This window comes from Coenobita brevimanus, chromosome 89, assembly GCF_032717465.1.
Source record: "Coenobita brevimanus isolate Jiangsu-jjx chromosome 89, ASM3271746v2, whole genome shotgun sequence".
NCBI classification, from domain to species: domain Eukaryota; kingdom Metazoa; phylum Arthropoda; class Malacostraca; order Decapoda; family Coenobitidae; genus Coenobita; species Coenobita brevimanus.
In genome coordinates this window covers 13,103,651-13,118,834 of record NC_137042.1, presented here as the reverse complement: position 1 = coordinate 13,118,834, position 15,184 = coordinate 13,103,651, and the positions used below count along the sequence as shown (strand labels likewise).

At 41.7% G+C, this 15,184-nt stretch overlaps 1 protein-coding gene and 1 non-coding gene across 2 annotated transcripts in view; one reads left to right on the top strand and one right to left on the bottom strand.

The window, feature by feature from the left end:
- The window catches only part of LOC145411395 (mucosa-associated lymphoid tissue lymphoma translocation protein 1-like), a 46,788-nt gene that overhangs the window by 17,505 nt on the left and 14,099 nt on the right, over window positions 1–15,184 (top strand). Inside the window, exons 7-9 of the mRNA XM_080281435.1 lie at window positions 10,231–10,390; window positions 11,989–12,195; window positions 14,323–14,526. Coding sequence (XP_080137561.1) covers window positions 10,231–10,390; window positions 11,989–12,195; window positions 14,323–14,526 — 571 coding nt within the window. The remainder of the gene's footprint in view (window positions 1–10,230; window positions 10,391–11,988; window positions 12,196–14,322; window positions 14,527–15,184) is intronic.
- LOC145411479 (5S ribosomal RNA) lies at window positions 5,669–5,787 on the bottom strand. Its single transcript, XR_013899420.1, has one exon. It is a non-coding gene; the product is annotated as a 5S ribosomal RNA (ribosomal RNA).

Sequence of the window (15,184 nt, the reverse complement as noted above, 5' to 3'; positions counted from 1 at the left end):
GAGACGTGGAAGGTGTGTGTAAGATATTTACAGAAGAAATATGTGCAGCATGTGATGTGGTGTGTGGAAGGAAGAGAAGACGGAGGGGGGTGCAAGGAACAGCGTGGTGGACTGAAGAGGTGAAACAAGCTGTGGCACAAAAGATGAAAGCATACAATGAATGGATGAGAAATAGGGGCGTGGAAGAAGTTGAGAGGCGGAAGAGAGAGTTATATGTGGAAAGGAAGAGAGAGGTGAAAAGATTAGTAAGAGAGAATAAGAAGAGAGTGGATGAGGAATTTGGAAGGAATTTGAGTGTAAAGTGGAGGGACTGTAAGAAAATGTTCTGGAGAGAAGTGAAAAGAGTAATACATGGTGGAAGTGAAGTTAGCAGGGGAGTGAAAGATAAAAATGGTAGATTACTAGTGGAGAAAGGAGAAAAAGTGAGCAGATGGAGAGAACACTTTAAGGAACTGTTGAACGTAGAGGATGGAAGTAATGCGAGTATAAGTGGCTGGGGAATGGCTGGGAGAAGGAGGGAGGTGAGAAGACAGGAAGAAATCAGTAGGATAGAAGTTGTGGACGCAGTGAAGAAAGTTAAATCGGGGAAAGCCCCAGGAATTGATGGAGTGTGTAGTGAAATGCTGAAGCATGGGGGAGAGATAGTAGTAGAATGGATGTGGAAGATGTGCAGATTGGCCTGGGAGGAAGGTAGAGTCCCGGAGGATTGGAAGTCAGGTATAATTATTCCCTTGTACAAAGGAAAAGGGGAAAAAGAAGTGTGTGTTAATCATAGGGGCATTTGTCTTCTTTGTATAATAGGAAAAGTGTATGGTAGGATACTTATAGACAGAGTTAGAGAAAGAACAGAGAAATTAGTTGGAGAAGAACAGGGAGGCTTTAGGAAGGAAAGAGGTTGTGTAGATCAGATATTCATTCTTAGATCTTTAGTGGAAAAGTTTCTAGAGAAGGGAAAGAAGTTGTATGCGGCTTTCATGGATTTGGAGAAAGCATATGACAGGGTGGATAGACAAGGATTGTGGAAAGTGTTAAGAATATATGGAGTAGATGGAAGTTGTTGAATGCTGTGAAGAGTATGTACGATGGTGCGAAGGCTGCAGTGCGTGTGGATGGTGAACTAAGTGAATTTTTCTCTTTGAAAGTTGGGTTGAAACAGGGATGTGTCATGTCTCCATGGTTGTTCAATCTGTACATGGATGGGGTAATAAAAGAGGTACAAGGTAGGGTAGTGGATGTTGGAGTGGCCCTGGTGAGAGAGGATAGTGTTTGGAAACTCCCTGTACTGTTGTTTGCAGATGATACTGTGTTGTTGAGTGAAGACGAAGGGAGCTGCAAGGCTTGGTGGATGAGTTTGGGAGAGTGTGTAAGAAACGGAACCTAAAGGTGAATGTAGGGAAGAGTAAAGTGATGGTCTTTGAGAGAGGTGAAGTTAGTGAATGTACAGCGAGGTTGGATGGTGAGGAATTGGAAAATGTGAGTACGTTTAAGTATTTGGGTAGTGTGATGAGTAAGGATGGAGGTTTGGAGGGTGAAGTGCTTGAAAGGGTACAGCAGGGAAGAAAGGTTGCTGGTTCCTTGAAAGCAGTGATAAGAAACAGGGAAGTGAGCATGGAAGTGAAAAAGTTACTACATGACAGTATTGTGATACCAACTCTAACGTACGGAAGTGAAGCTTGGACATTGTTGGAAGGACACAAGTCAAGAGTGAGAGCAGTGGAAATGAGTTATTTAAGAGGAGCCTGTGGAGTCACATGGAGAGACAGGCTGACGAATGAAGATATAAAGGAGCGTTGTGGTGTTGATGTGGATGTGATAGGAAGCGTTATGAGGAACACACTGAGGTGGTTTGGCCATGTGGAGGGGATGGAGGGTGAAAGACTGACGAAGAGAGTGTATGTGAGTGAGGTGGAGGGGGGAAGAGGGAGGGGGACGCCGAGGATGAGATGGAGGGATGGGGTGGAGAGGTATATGAGAGAGGGGGGTGTGAGTTGGGAACAGGGCAGTGAAATGGCGAGGGACAGAGCGACTTGGAGGCGATTTGTTTGTGGCCACCCCAAACGGGATTGAGGCGTCTGGCAATAGATAGATAGATAGATAGAAGATCCAGATGAGCAGCATGTACAGTTCACTGGCTTTTGCCTTGCATGTTAAGATCCAAATGAACAGCAGATAAAGTTAATTGGTCTTTGACTTCAGAGACAGGCAGTCTTCCTTATACATGAGGGAGATGTTCCAGAGTATTACAACTTGTTCCGTTTAGCTGGTATTGTTCACTGTGGTAAGCAGACAAATTAGCTTTATAGGTTACTGTGGAACTTTAACTGGAATTTTATTTATTTATTTTTTTTTTATGTCGACTGACATAGCAATGCACATAAAAAAAATATTGCCTACTGTAATGAGGATGTACTGTATTCACCCATACTTTTTTAGCCAGTCACTCCAAATGTAATGCAGAGGTATGATATGTATTTTATTGAGCAGCGTGGAGAGCCGCCATTAGATGACCAAGGCAGACACATGCAAGCATGTTGGAGTTTTTATAAACAATACAGTATGCTTGGTGTGGAGACAGTAATGTTTGCACTTTATTTTTGTCAGTTAATGACGCTTCCTAACACCTCTTCTTACATGATATATTTTTCTTATTATATACTCCTTACTGTCCTCTGCCATTTAAATATTCAAATACTACCACAGTTTGCATAATATACAAATTTATATTAAATTGCTTTATCCAAATATAAATTGCTAAGGAAGGGGTGCTAATGAGGTTCCTTAACTGATGAGAATAAGGACCATTGTTCATGTGGATGGACCAGGGGACACTACAGCAACTTAACCTTTTCGTGGCTGGGACAGTTGTGATACAGGTCAACCCCATTATATGGTCACGTTATGTTCGTGGAAGACTGATCAGATATTGATTAATCATATATTGAATGTTGGGATTGTAGCAATTGATTAAGTAATATCTGTCTGTCTATCTATTGCCAGACGCATTAATCCCGTACGGGGTGGCCACAAACAAATCGCCTCCACGTCTCCCTATCCTGCGCCATTTTACTGCCCTGCTTCCAACTCACACCCCCCTATCATATACCTCTCCATTCCATCCCTCCATCTCATCCTCAGCCTCCCCCTCCCTCTCCCCCTCTCCACCTCACTCACATACACTCTCCTCGTCAGTCTCTCACCCTCCATCCTCTCCACATGGCCAAACCACCTCAGTGTGTTCCTCCTAATGCTTCCTGTCACATCCACATCCACACCACACTGCTCCTTTATATCTTCATTTGTCAGCCTGTCTCTCCATGTGACTCCACAGGCTCCTCTTAAATAATTCATTTCCACTGCTGTCACTCTTGACTTGTGTCCTTTCAACAACGTCCAAGCTTCACTTCCATACGTTAGAGTTGGTATCACAATACCCTACTGTCATGTAGTAACTTTTTCACTTCCATGCTCACTTCCCTGTTCTTATCATTGCTTTCGAGGAACCAGCAACCTTTCTTCCTTGTTGTACCCTTTCAAGTACTTCACCCTCCAAATTTTCATCCTTACTCATCACACTCCCCAAGTACTCAAACATACTCACATTTTCCATTTCCTCACCATCCAACCTCACTTTACATTCACTGACTTCACCTCTCTCAAAGACCATCACTTTACTCTTCCCTGCATTCACCTTCAGATTCTGTTTCTTACACACCCTTCCAAACTCATCCACCAAGCCTTGCAGCTCCCCTTCGTCTTCACTTAACAACACAGTATCATCTGCAAAGAACACTACAGGGAGCTTTCAAACACTACCCTCTCTCATTAGGGCCACTCCAACATCCACTGCCCTACCTTGTACCTCTTTTATTACCCCGTCCATGTACAGATTGAACAACCATGGTGACATGACACATCCCTTTTTCAACCCAACCTTCAAAGAGAAAAATTCACTCAGTTTACCATCCACACACACTGAAGCCTTAGCACCATGATACATACTCTTGACAGCATTCAACAACTTCCCGTGTACTCCATATATTCTTAATACTTTCCACAATCCTTGTCTATCCACCGTCATATGCTTTCTCCAGTTCCATGAGGGCAGAATACAACTTCTTTCCCTTCTCTAGAAACTTTTCCACTAAAGATCTAAGAATGAATATCAGATCTACACAACCTCTTCCCTTCCTAAAGCCTCCCTGTTCTTCTCCAACTAATTCCTCTGTTATTTCCCTAACTCAGTCAATAAGTATCCTACCATACACTTTTCCTGTTACACTAAGGAGACAAATGCCCCTATGATTACCACATACTTCTTTTTCTCCTTTTCCTTTGTACAAGGGAATAATTATACCTGACTTCCAATCCTCCGGGACTCTACCTACCTCCCAGGCCAATCTGCACATCTCTCACATCCATTCTACTACTATCTCTCCCCCATGCTTCAGCATTTCACTACACACTCCATCAATTCCTGGGGCTTCCCCCAGTTTGACTTTCTTCATTGCTTCCACAACTTCTATCCTACTGATTTCTTCTTGTCATCTCACCCCCCTCCTTCTCCCAGCCATTCCCCAGCCACTTATACTCTCGTTACTTCCATTCTTTATGTTCAACAAATCTTTAAAGTGTTCTCTCCATCTGCTCACTTTTTCTCCCTTCTCCACTAGTAATCTTCCATTTTTATCTTTCACTCCCCTACTAACTTCACTGCCACCCTGTCTTACTCTCTTCACCTCTTTCCAGATCATTTTCTTACAGTCCCTCCACTTTACACTCAAATTCCTTCCAAATTCTTCATCCACTCTCTTCCTACTCTCTCTTACTAGTCTTTTCACCTCTCTCTTCCTTTCTGCATATAACCCTCTCTTCCGCCTCTCAACTTCTTCCATGCCTCTGTTTCTCATCCATTCATTGTATGCTTTCTTCTTTTGTGCCACAGCCTGTCTCACCTCTTCATTCCACCATGCTGTTCCTTGCACCCCCTTCTGTCTTCTATTCACCGCACACACCACATCACATGCTGCACGCATTTCTTCTGTGAATATCATGCACACACCTTCCACGTCCCCCATCTGCTCCAATTCATATTTACCCAGTTGTTCCTCCACTTCTCTCTTATATTCTGCCTTTTTCTCATCCTCTTGTAACCTTTCCACTCTCCTTGCAACTACTCCTTCCTCCCGTCCTTCCCTTCTTCTATTTCTCCATCTTACTTGGATCTTGATTCTGGCCACCACCAAGTAGTGGTCAAAAGGTCCTCTCCCCCAACCTTCATAAGCTCTTGCATCCATTACACATCTTAGCATCCTTTCATCCACACACACATAATCAATCATTGCCTTCCTTTCATTCAGTTCACCACCCACCCTTCTCATCACTCGCCATGTATACCTGTGGATCATTTTGTGCCTGAAGAGGGTATTGGCTATCACCAACCCCCTCCCGGCACAAATGTCCACTAATGCACTGCCATTCTCATCTGTCTCAGCAGGGAAACCCCACTCACCAACTATTCCATCCACCTTCACATTTCCAACTTTACCATTTATATTCATTCATTCATTGCCAGACGCCATGAATCTCAAACAGGGTGGCCAACGGCTTAGAGTTAATTGTTTTACAGGGAGGGGCACTAATCCTCCACCAACCCCACGACATGTAGGGATGCCAACAGCATCTGGTGTTCCCAGGCGGTCACCCATCCAAGTACTAACCAGACCCAACGTTGCTTAACTTCGCTGATCGGACGGGAAGCGGTGTACTCAACGTGATATGGCCGTTGGCACCATTTATATCACCAATCAAAAACACTCTCTCATTCCTTCCAAACTTTTCCAAGCACACTTCCACATTTGTCCAGAACTCTTCTCTCACTCTGCTTGCACGATCTTGCGTTGGCGCATACACGTACACAATCGCCCACATTTGTATTCCAACTTTTAATCTTATCCACACAATGCTTGAGCTAACTGATCCATACTCTCTTATGTTCTTCTTCCATCTTTTACTCACAACAATACACAATCCTTCTTTTGCCCTCTCATTCTCACCTACTCCTGTGCTTACCCCTTCCATACTCCTATTCTTTCACACTCTCTCCTCCCCATTTAGTTTCAGTTACTCCACATACATCCACTTTCGCACCCTCAAGCACCTGGATAATCTCTCTTTCTTTCACCTCATCATTCGCACCCCTTACATTCTACGTCGCGATCCGTACCATGTCCATTGTCTGGTTCTTGGTCGTCATCTTTTGGTCAGTCCTGGTGTGAGGCTTCTTGTATGTATATTTAGTTAGCTGTTTTCCGGGGAGGGGCAATAACCCTCCCCCAACCCTTTTACTTGCCTCATATGACAAGCAGTAAAATTGACGATCATATATAAAAAAAATAAATAAAATGCTCTTCGTAGGGGATGATGGTGATCTTATATGCAAAAAATGGGGATTGTATATTGAAAAAGCGTGCAAAAATGTTAAGATCATATTGTGAAACTACGTATATGAGGGAGGGGGAAGTGAGTTGGGGGGAGGGCAGTCAAATGGTGGGTGATAGAGAGACTTGGAGGCGTTTTGTCTGTGGCCACCCTTTGTGGTATTAGGGCGTCCGGCTATAGATATATAGATAGATAGATAGATAGGGTGGCCTACTGTATTATGTTCTGGCTAATGTTAGACAGTTTCATTCAGCTGAGTGAGTCATAGGATCCTAAGTGCTATTGCTGTCACCATTAACCCATTCATGGTTGTGACAACTCGAGTATTTTATTCCAGCTTACATTAGATTATTTTATTTAGCTGAGAGTTAGTAGAAGCCTGAATGTTAATATTACCACTACATCCACCCACTAGTGTAGTGGTACTGTATTTCAGGGTAGCACTACATTGAATGGCGAGCTAAAAGTTTTCCTGTAAATCAGGAAGTCATTTATTACGCCGAGTGGTAACCTTATAACTAAGTAGCACGTGTTCCCTGTGTGTCAACAAGTGAGTTGGCGGAGGCTTAGTGACCCTTCCCGGGAAAACAACAAACTAAAAATATAAGCAGGAAGCCTCGGATCAGGACTGACAAACAGGTGATGCCAAAGGACCAAACAGATGACATGGTACAGATTGCAACATGCAATGTAAGAGGTATGAATGATGAGGTGAAAGAGAGAGATTGTCCTGGTGCTTGAGGGTGCAAAAGTGGACCTATGTGGATTAACTGGGACTGAATGGAGAGGTAAGAGTGTGAAAGAGTGGGAACATGGATGGGGTATTTGCAAGGGAGCAGGTGAGAATGAGAGGGCAAAAGAGGAAGTATGTATTGTGTGCAAGAGATAGAAGGAGAATATAAGAGAGTATGGATCAGTTGGTTCAAGGATTGTGTGGGTAAGATTGAAAGTAGGATTGCAAATGTAGGTAATTGTGTGTATGTATGCAGCAAAGCAAGATCACTTAAGCAGAGTTCTGGACATATGTGGAAGTGTGCATGGAAAAGTTTGAAAGGAATGAGATAGTATTTTTGATTTGTGATATGAATGGAAAAGTAGGGAATATGAAGCTGGATGGGGTAGTTGGTGAGTGGGGTGTGCCTGCAGAAGTGGATGAGAATGATAGTGCTTTTGGTGGACATTTGTGTTGGGAAGGGTTGCTTTTGGTGGACATTTGTGTTGGGAAGGGGTTGGTGATAGCCAATGCTGTACCCTCTTTAGGCACAAAGTGATCCACAGGTATACATGGCGAGTGATGAGAAGAGTGGGTGGTGAACTGAATGAACGGAAGGCAATGATTGATTATGTGTGTGGATGAGAGAATGAGAAGGTACGTAATGAATGCAAGAGCATACAGAGGTTGGGGGAGTGGACATGCCGACCACCACTTGGTGATGGTGAAAGTCAAGGTTCACTGGCAATGAAGGAATAGGAGGGAAGGACAGGAGGAAGCAGTCCATACAAGGAGAGTAGAAAGGTTGCAAGAGGATGGAAAAAAAGACAATATATGAGAGATGTGGAGGAGCAGTTGGGTAAATATGATTTGAAGCAGACTGGGGAGGTGGAAGATGAGTACAGGATATTCATAGCAGAAATCTGTGCAGCATGGGAGGTGGTGTGTGGGATGAAGAGAAGACAAAAGGGGTTGCAAGGAACAGGATGGTGGAATGAAGAGGTGAAACAAATTGTGGCACAAAAGAGGAAAGTATATACAGTAGTGAGTAGTTGGGCAGCAGATGCATGGAGGAAGTTGAAAGTTGAAAGGTAGAATTATATGTAGAGAGGAAGGGAAGAGAGAGTTGAAAAGATTAGTAAGAGAAAGTATGAAGAGAAAGGAAGAGGAATTTGGAAGGAATTTTAGTGTAAAGTGCAGGGAATGTAAGAAAAAAATTTTGGGAAGTAAAGAGAGTTAGACAGGGTGATTAAGAAGTTAGTAGGGGAGTGAAAGATAAAAATGGTAGATTCCTAATGGAGAAGGGAGAAAAAGTGAGCAGATGGAGAAAACACTTTAAGGAACTGTTAAACACAGAGAATGGAAGTAATGTGAAAATAAGTGACTGGGGAATGGCTGGGATGAGGGAGGCAAGAAGGGAGAAAGAGCTCAGTAGACTGGAAATGGTGAAAGCAGTGAAGATGGGGAAAGCCCCAGGAATTGATGGCATGTGTGGTGAAATGATGAAGCATGGGGGAGAGATAGTAGTAGAATGGATATGGAAGACCTGCAGATTGGCCTGGGAGGAAGGTAGAGTTCCGGAGGATTGGAAGTAAGGTATAATTATTCCCCCATACAAAGGAAAAGGAGGAAAAGAAGTGTGTGGTAATCATAGGGACAATTGTCTTATGAGTGTAATAGGAAAAGTATATGGTAGGATACTTATTGAGAGAATTAGGGAAATAACAGGGATTAGTTGGCGAAGAGGAGGGAGGATTTAGGAAGGGAAGAGGTTGTGTAGATCAGATATTCATCCTTAGGTCTTTGGTGGAAAAGTTTCTAGAGAAGGGAAAGAAGCTGTATGCAGGCTTCATGGATTTGGAGAAAGCATATGACAGAGTGGATATACAATGAATGTGGAAAATAATAAGAATATATGGAGTAAGTGGGAAGTTTTTGAATGCCGTGATGAATATGTATGAGAGATTGTGGACTGAGTGAATTTTTCTCTCTGAATTTGGATTGAAACAGGGATGTGTCATGTCTCCATGGTTGTTCAGTCTGTATATGGATGGGGTTATAAAAAGAGATACAAGGTCAGGCAGTGGATGTTGGAGCGGCCATAATGAGTGAGGACAGCGTTTGGAAACTTCATGTACTGTTGTTTGCAGATGATACTGTATTGTTAAGTGAAGATGGGGGGGCAACTGCAAGGTTTGGTGAGTGAGTTTGGAAGAATGCATAAGAAACAGAATAAGGTGAATGTAGGGAAGAGTAAAGTTATGGTCTTCGAGAGGCATGAAGTCACTGAATGTACAGTGAGATTGGGTGGTGAGGAAATGGAAAATGTGAGTGAATTTAAGTACTTGGGTAGTGTGATGAGTAAGGATGGAAGTTTGGAGGATGAAGTGCTTGAAAGGGTACAACAAGGAATAAAGGTTGCTGGTTCTTTGAAAGCAGTGACAAGAAAATAATAGTGAATTGAGCATGGAAATAAAAAAGTCATTGCATGATCGTACTGTATTGTGATACCAACTCAAACGTATAGAAGTGAAACTTGGACCTTGTTGGAAGGACACAAGTCAGGAGTGAGAGCAGTGGAAATGAATTATTTGAGGAGCATGTGGAGTTACAGGGAGAGATGACTGACAAATGAGGAAGTGAAAGAGCATTGTGGTGTTGATGTGGATGTGACAGAATGTATTAGGAGAAATACATTGAGATGGTTTGGCCGTGTGGAGAGGATAGAGAGTGAGAGACTAACAAGGAGAGTGTATGTGAGTGAGGTGGAGGGGGGTAGAGGGAGGGGGAGGCCGAGGATGTGACGGAGGGATGGAATGGTGGGGTATATGAGCGAGGGGTGTGTGAGCTGGGGGGAAGGCAGTGAAATGGCAGGGGACAGAGTGACATGAAGGCTATTCGTTTGTGTCCACCCCTTACAGGATTTAAGTGTCTGGCAATACAGGTAGATAGATAGATAGAATACAGTAGAGTCCATGTTGAAGTAAATCATTAAGGTTTTTGCTCTCATTGATTTCATTTTGATCATTAGTACGTAGCATAATGATTTAGATTTGTATTATCTGTTGTTCAATTCTCAGGTGTTAGGAAGTGCTTTATCCACTAGCAGACCCCAGATTTTAAGGAAACCCATTGCTAATGCCTCATACAATGTCAACGATTGGGTGCACCTCAGTTGCCGAGTCCAGTGTTGCCAACCTGTCACCTTCACTTGCTTCCTTAACAATGAACTCATCACAAGTAAGTGGAAACTATGTAATTAATGTTAGCACTGTACAAAAAGTACGTAGGTAACACTTTGTCTCAGGTTCTGTTGATTCATTACCGGTGTTAATAATTCATTATTTTAACATGTACCTTAATTTCATTGGAGGATTGATGGGGGTGGGTGGGGAATAGTTATGCCAGTAGGCTTACTGTAGGTGGTTTTATATCTGGAGATGTGGGGAACCTTCTTGAAATGAAGTGTTCTCATGTAGCTTGAGACTGATATTTGCATATGGAAATGTGAGGAACATTCAGATTTCAGCATTTGTTTTGTTTGCATTCTGTCTTACAGTAGGAATTAGTTCTTTTCATTATTGTTATTGTATATTGTTGATTTAAGTGTGTTGTTGTTGTGTGGGAGAATGTGAGTTCTCTCATAGGATCCAGAATATGCATTGTTGCATCAGAAGGTGTAAGTTCTTTGCTCAAGTATTGACTACATTAGTAGGGGAATGAGAGTATTTAAAAATTGTCTTACCACTGAGTGAGTTAGTTTCAGTTTTGCAGTTCGAGTTAGCAAGAGTGTGCCAGAGAGAATGGAGTTTTAGTCAGCCATGAGTAAGTTGTGTTTTTTGCCAGTGAATCAGTGGAGACTCTACAGTGTGAAAGGATGAATCTTACTGGAGAGTCTCTTTAGTGTGTGAAGTTTTGTTATTTGGGGGACATGTTATGTGCCGGAGGTGAGGCTGGAGTTAGCTCAGTGGCTAAAGTAAGGAGTGGCTGGAGGAAGTTCAGGGACCTAATGTCTCCCTGAGCTTCAAAACCTAATGTCTCCCTGAGCTTGAAAGGGCTTTCCCTCTGTGCTAAGGGATCTTTTTATGTGGCATGTGTTAGAAGTGTAATGCTGTACAACAGTGAGATGTGGGCAGCAAAGGAGGGAGGTATTTGTAGGTTCAAACATACAGAAATGACAGTGATTAGATGGATGTGTAGCCTGTCCTTGAATGGGAGGCCTGGTGGGGCTAGGACTGCAATTGAAGAGTGGTGAGGAAGGGTGGGTCTTGAATGTATTGGTGTTGTGATAAGGAGGCAAGCAGGCGAGATAATTTGGGTGTGTGGAGAGGATGGAGGATGACAGTTGGGTGCAGAAAGTGAGGATTAAGGGTGTTGGGGGTAGGGTTGCAAGAGGCGGGGTGGGTGGGGAACAGGACGAAGTCATAGTGTGACCTCAGGGCTAAGGACGTAGTGGGGAGACTGCCAGAAATTGTGCAGCATGAAGGGTCACCAGTAGGTGACCAAGGCCAATGCATGCAAGCATGTTGGAACCTGCAAGCATGTTGGAACCTTTATAAGTGATACATTGCAAAGAATGCTGAGTTGTAAGAATACGTTCCTGCCAGAATTTGATGTTAGTTTTGAAGGAATGCAGTGGAAAAGATGTAGAGAAGCAGCACTGTCGTCTGGCATTGAACTACATGAAGTAAGCTGCCAATGAATGAAAATGTAGACCAAGTTAGAGTAAAAGGAGTATAGTGTTACCTCTTTCAGCATTGGCAGGTACTGAAATCAAGCAGTGTGCATCATGCGAGAACGATTGAACATTATGTATCATTGAACTTTTTGTGTTTCAGGTGATGGGAAAGAGATAATTATACAAAGCTCATCAGACAAAGATGAATATGAGTGCAAGTTGTCCTATGAGATCACTGAGGACAACATGGAGAGGCTTGATTGGAAGCTGAAGTTTCATTTTGAAGCAGCTTCTTCTGTAGACAGGGTTTTGACTCCAGATGTTGATGTTAAAGTGAAACCGGAGTATGGGAAAAAGACTTACACTGGTAATATATGTATCTTCATGTACAGTACCTCAAAAAAATATCCTTGCTTGAGGGTAGATAGTTGCGAAAACTTAAGTTGCGGTTCACGCAGGCTGTTGTCATTCATTCACTTTTAAAATAATAATAAACATGTACTGTATTAAAATAAGTGGTGCATCACAACTGTTGGAAATGCCTGTGTTAACAGCATAAATATATCAATGGCAACTGGGTTCTCAGGGCTGCCAACACTTGCTACAAGGCCGCAGTCGTATTTCAGATCACATTGTTGGGTTGTCAGTTTGTTTCCCTCAAATTTGTTCGGATACTTTTTTGAGGTACTGTACCTTGTCTTGTGATTATAGTATGTGCTGTATATTCCACATTTAGTTAATTACTGTATTTAAATTGATGGTACATTTAAAGGTGTGAATCTTTCATTACAGTAAATCCTCACAGTATATATCCCATTTTCATATTTATTTTTGCTCTTTAATCTACATACAAATTATATTGCTGCCTATAAAGCTGGTTTACCATTCTCCCCCCAGCTTACAGTTGCAGTTTTATGGAAAAGGTTGTGACATTTTGGAGCACAAGTAACATTTAATGTGGACTGCCTGTGCTTTACCTTGGTTTTGGTTCATAAGTGTTAAGTTCAGCCCCTCAAATCCAGCTGATGCTTCTTTTTTTTTTAAGTTTATTCTTACTGCTACCAGAAAATTTTTCAACTTATGAGAAGCCTTGCATGTTGAAGGAGTTTATTAAGGGTATTACTGGCTGTTCTAAGCAGAATAGAAAAATCAGGATATGGGAAGATTAAAGTAAAAAGGAAATTCCCAGGCTCAGTGGGTTAAATAACTTACCCCAGTACAGTCCACTATACCATATACAGTGACAGACAGTATTATAGTACAAGCGTTTTTTGTCATGTGCAGAGGATGTATTTCAAAGCATGAAAACTACAGGTATACCTCGATATACTATACCCCAAGATGTGATACCCCAGCTTAACGATGGGGACAGAATTACCACCATACCCCGCCTAGTGATGGCCAAACCCTGGTTGAATGGTGGGTTTTGATTTTTTTTTATCAATTTTGGTGATACTTTAGACTAAAATTGTGTGTTTAGGTTGATTTATAAACTGTTTATAGACTTAGATTAATGTGTTTTAGCCATAGGTGGGATGAACATTGTCATTTTGGGGTACAGTTTAATAAGCATGATTTTTTCCAAACACATTTGATGATTTTTGGATTTTACTTGCTGGTTTTAGTGAGTTATTTACAAGTGTTAGGCTTAGGTTAGCTTCTTTTTCAGCTGTTAGGCCATTTAGATTGGCTTTAAACTTGTTTTTGGGCTTATTTGGGTGGGTTTTGGACTTGGATGGGGGGGGGCAAACCCAAGGCCGAAAAATACATTCCATTACTTTCCATGTTAAATCTACCCCGATATATGATTCCCTGCCTAACGATGGATTTTTACCTGACAAATTGCATCGTTAAACCAGGGTATACCTGTACTGTACCATATTTTGATACGCAGTTGGTATTGTAAATTGGAGAAACTGAGAAATCAGCTTTTGCAATGAATCTTTACTAGGTACAGGCTAATTCTCTTGGAATTAAAGTACAGTACTTAACAAAAAGAATGAAAAAAAAAGTTATATACAACAAGGACTTATTATACATGTTTGATTTAAGCTATTTTTTCATAGCTGAAGACAGTTTGTGATCCAGTATGCAACACCGCTCTAAATGGTTAGTCTAGGTGCACCTGAAATTATTGTATTTTGAGTAAGCCAAGCTTTTTTTTATCCTAGATTCTAAACTACATACATAGTTTACCCTTCTATCCAATGATATTTTAATAGCTTACTCTAGTTACTTCAAGACAGTTTGGTTAAATTTAGAGAAACCCTTAATAGCAAAGGATGTGGTTAGAAACTGCCCTCAATAATCACTTCACAACCTGATATCTCTCCATAAGGTAAATTATTGTCTTAATTCTGCTTGAATAAAATCTATCATACATCACCAGATACAAGGGTTAACACAAATATTCATGTCAAAAAGTACCTCAGGAAGTGTGCAATAGTAAAAACTGAATGTAAACATGCTCCTTATCTCCATTCCCTGGTAACAGCAAGGAACAAGTGGGCTCTGCTGGTGGGAAACTCAGATTACAGTGCAGCAAAGAAACTCACGGCACCATTTAATGACATGATGGCACTGGCTGATGAACTCAAGAAATTGAGATTCAGGGTGTTGGCATTAACCAGCCTGAAGGAGGATCAGTTCAGAAATGCTCTCCGTAACTTCTCTCAACTCGTGCAAAAAGATGATTATGGTGAGTTGTAAGAGCATCTTGCTGTATGTTGAAGTGTACAGTCAACAGAAAAGTTTTTCATTAAGCACATCCTAAAGATGGGAGCCTAATCTCAATTCTTTAATTAATGTACAGTTTCATTAATTTCATTCCATATAACTGTAGTCTTTTCAGAAAGATTTTGCGACGTTTTTTGCCATTTAATTTTCTGTCGGCGTATGTTCCATCAAGGATGCTCCAATGAAAACCATAAATTCATTCATATTCCTGGTTATACTTCTTTCAGGATTTTAGTAAATCTTTGCTGTTGAGCCAGACATCTCAAAGACCTATTGTTTCTGTTGCTTTCTATGGTCTTCATCGTAGCTTTCAAGGGTTGTTCTGTCACTGCTGGTATAGTTGGCCCTAATCATCTAAAATTATCAGTAGTTTTGTCTCTCTGGGATTTTTCCATTCATGAACTCTCATCTTGACAATTCATCAGTGACCTTGTGCACTGTACATCTAGACCTATGCACTTGTACACTGATGACCCCACCCTTCACTTTTTGATCAGCTTTTCAAGAATGTCCATCACAGCAGTCAGTACAGCAACCTTAGTATGGTACTTTGGTACACCTATTTTCTGATTTCTCTCTTGTTCCTGATTGGAAGAAAAAAAGATGTAATGTCTCATAGA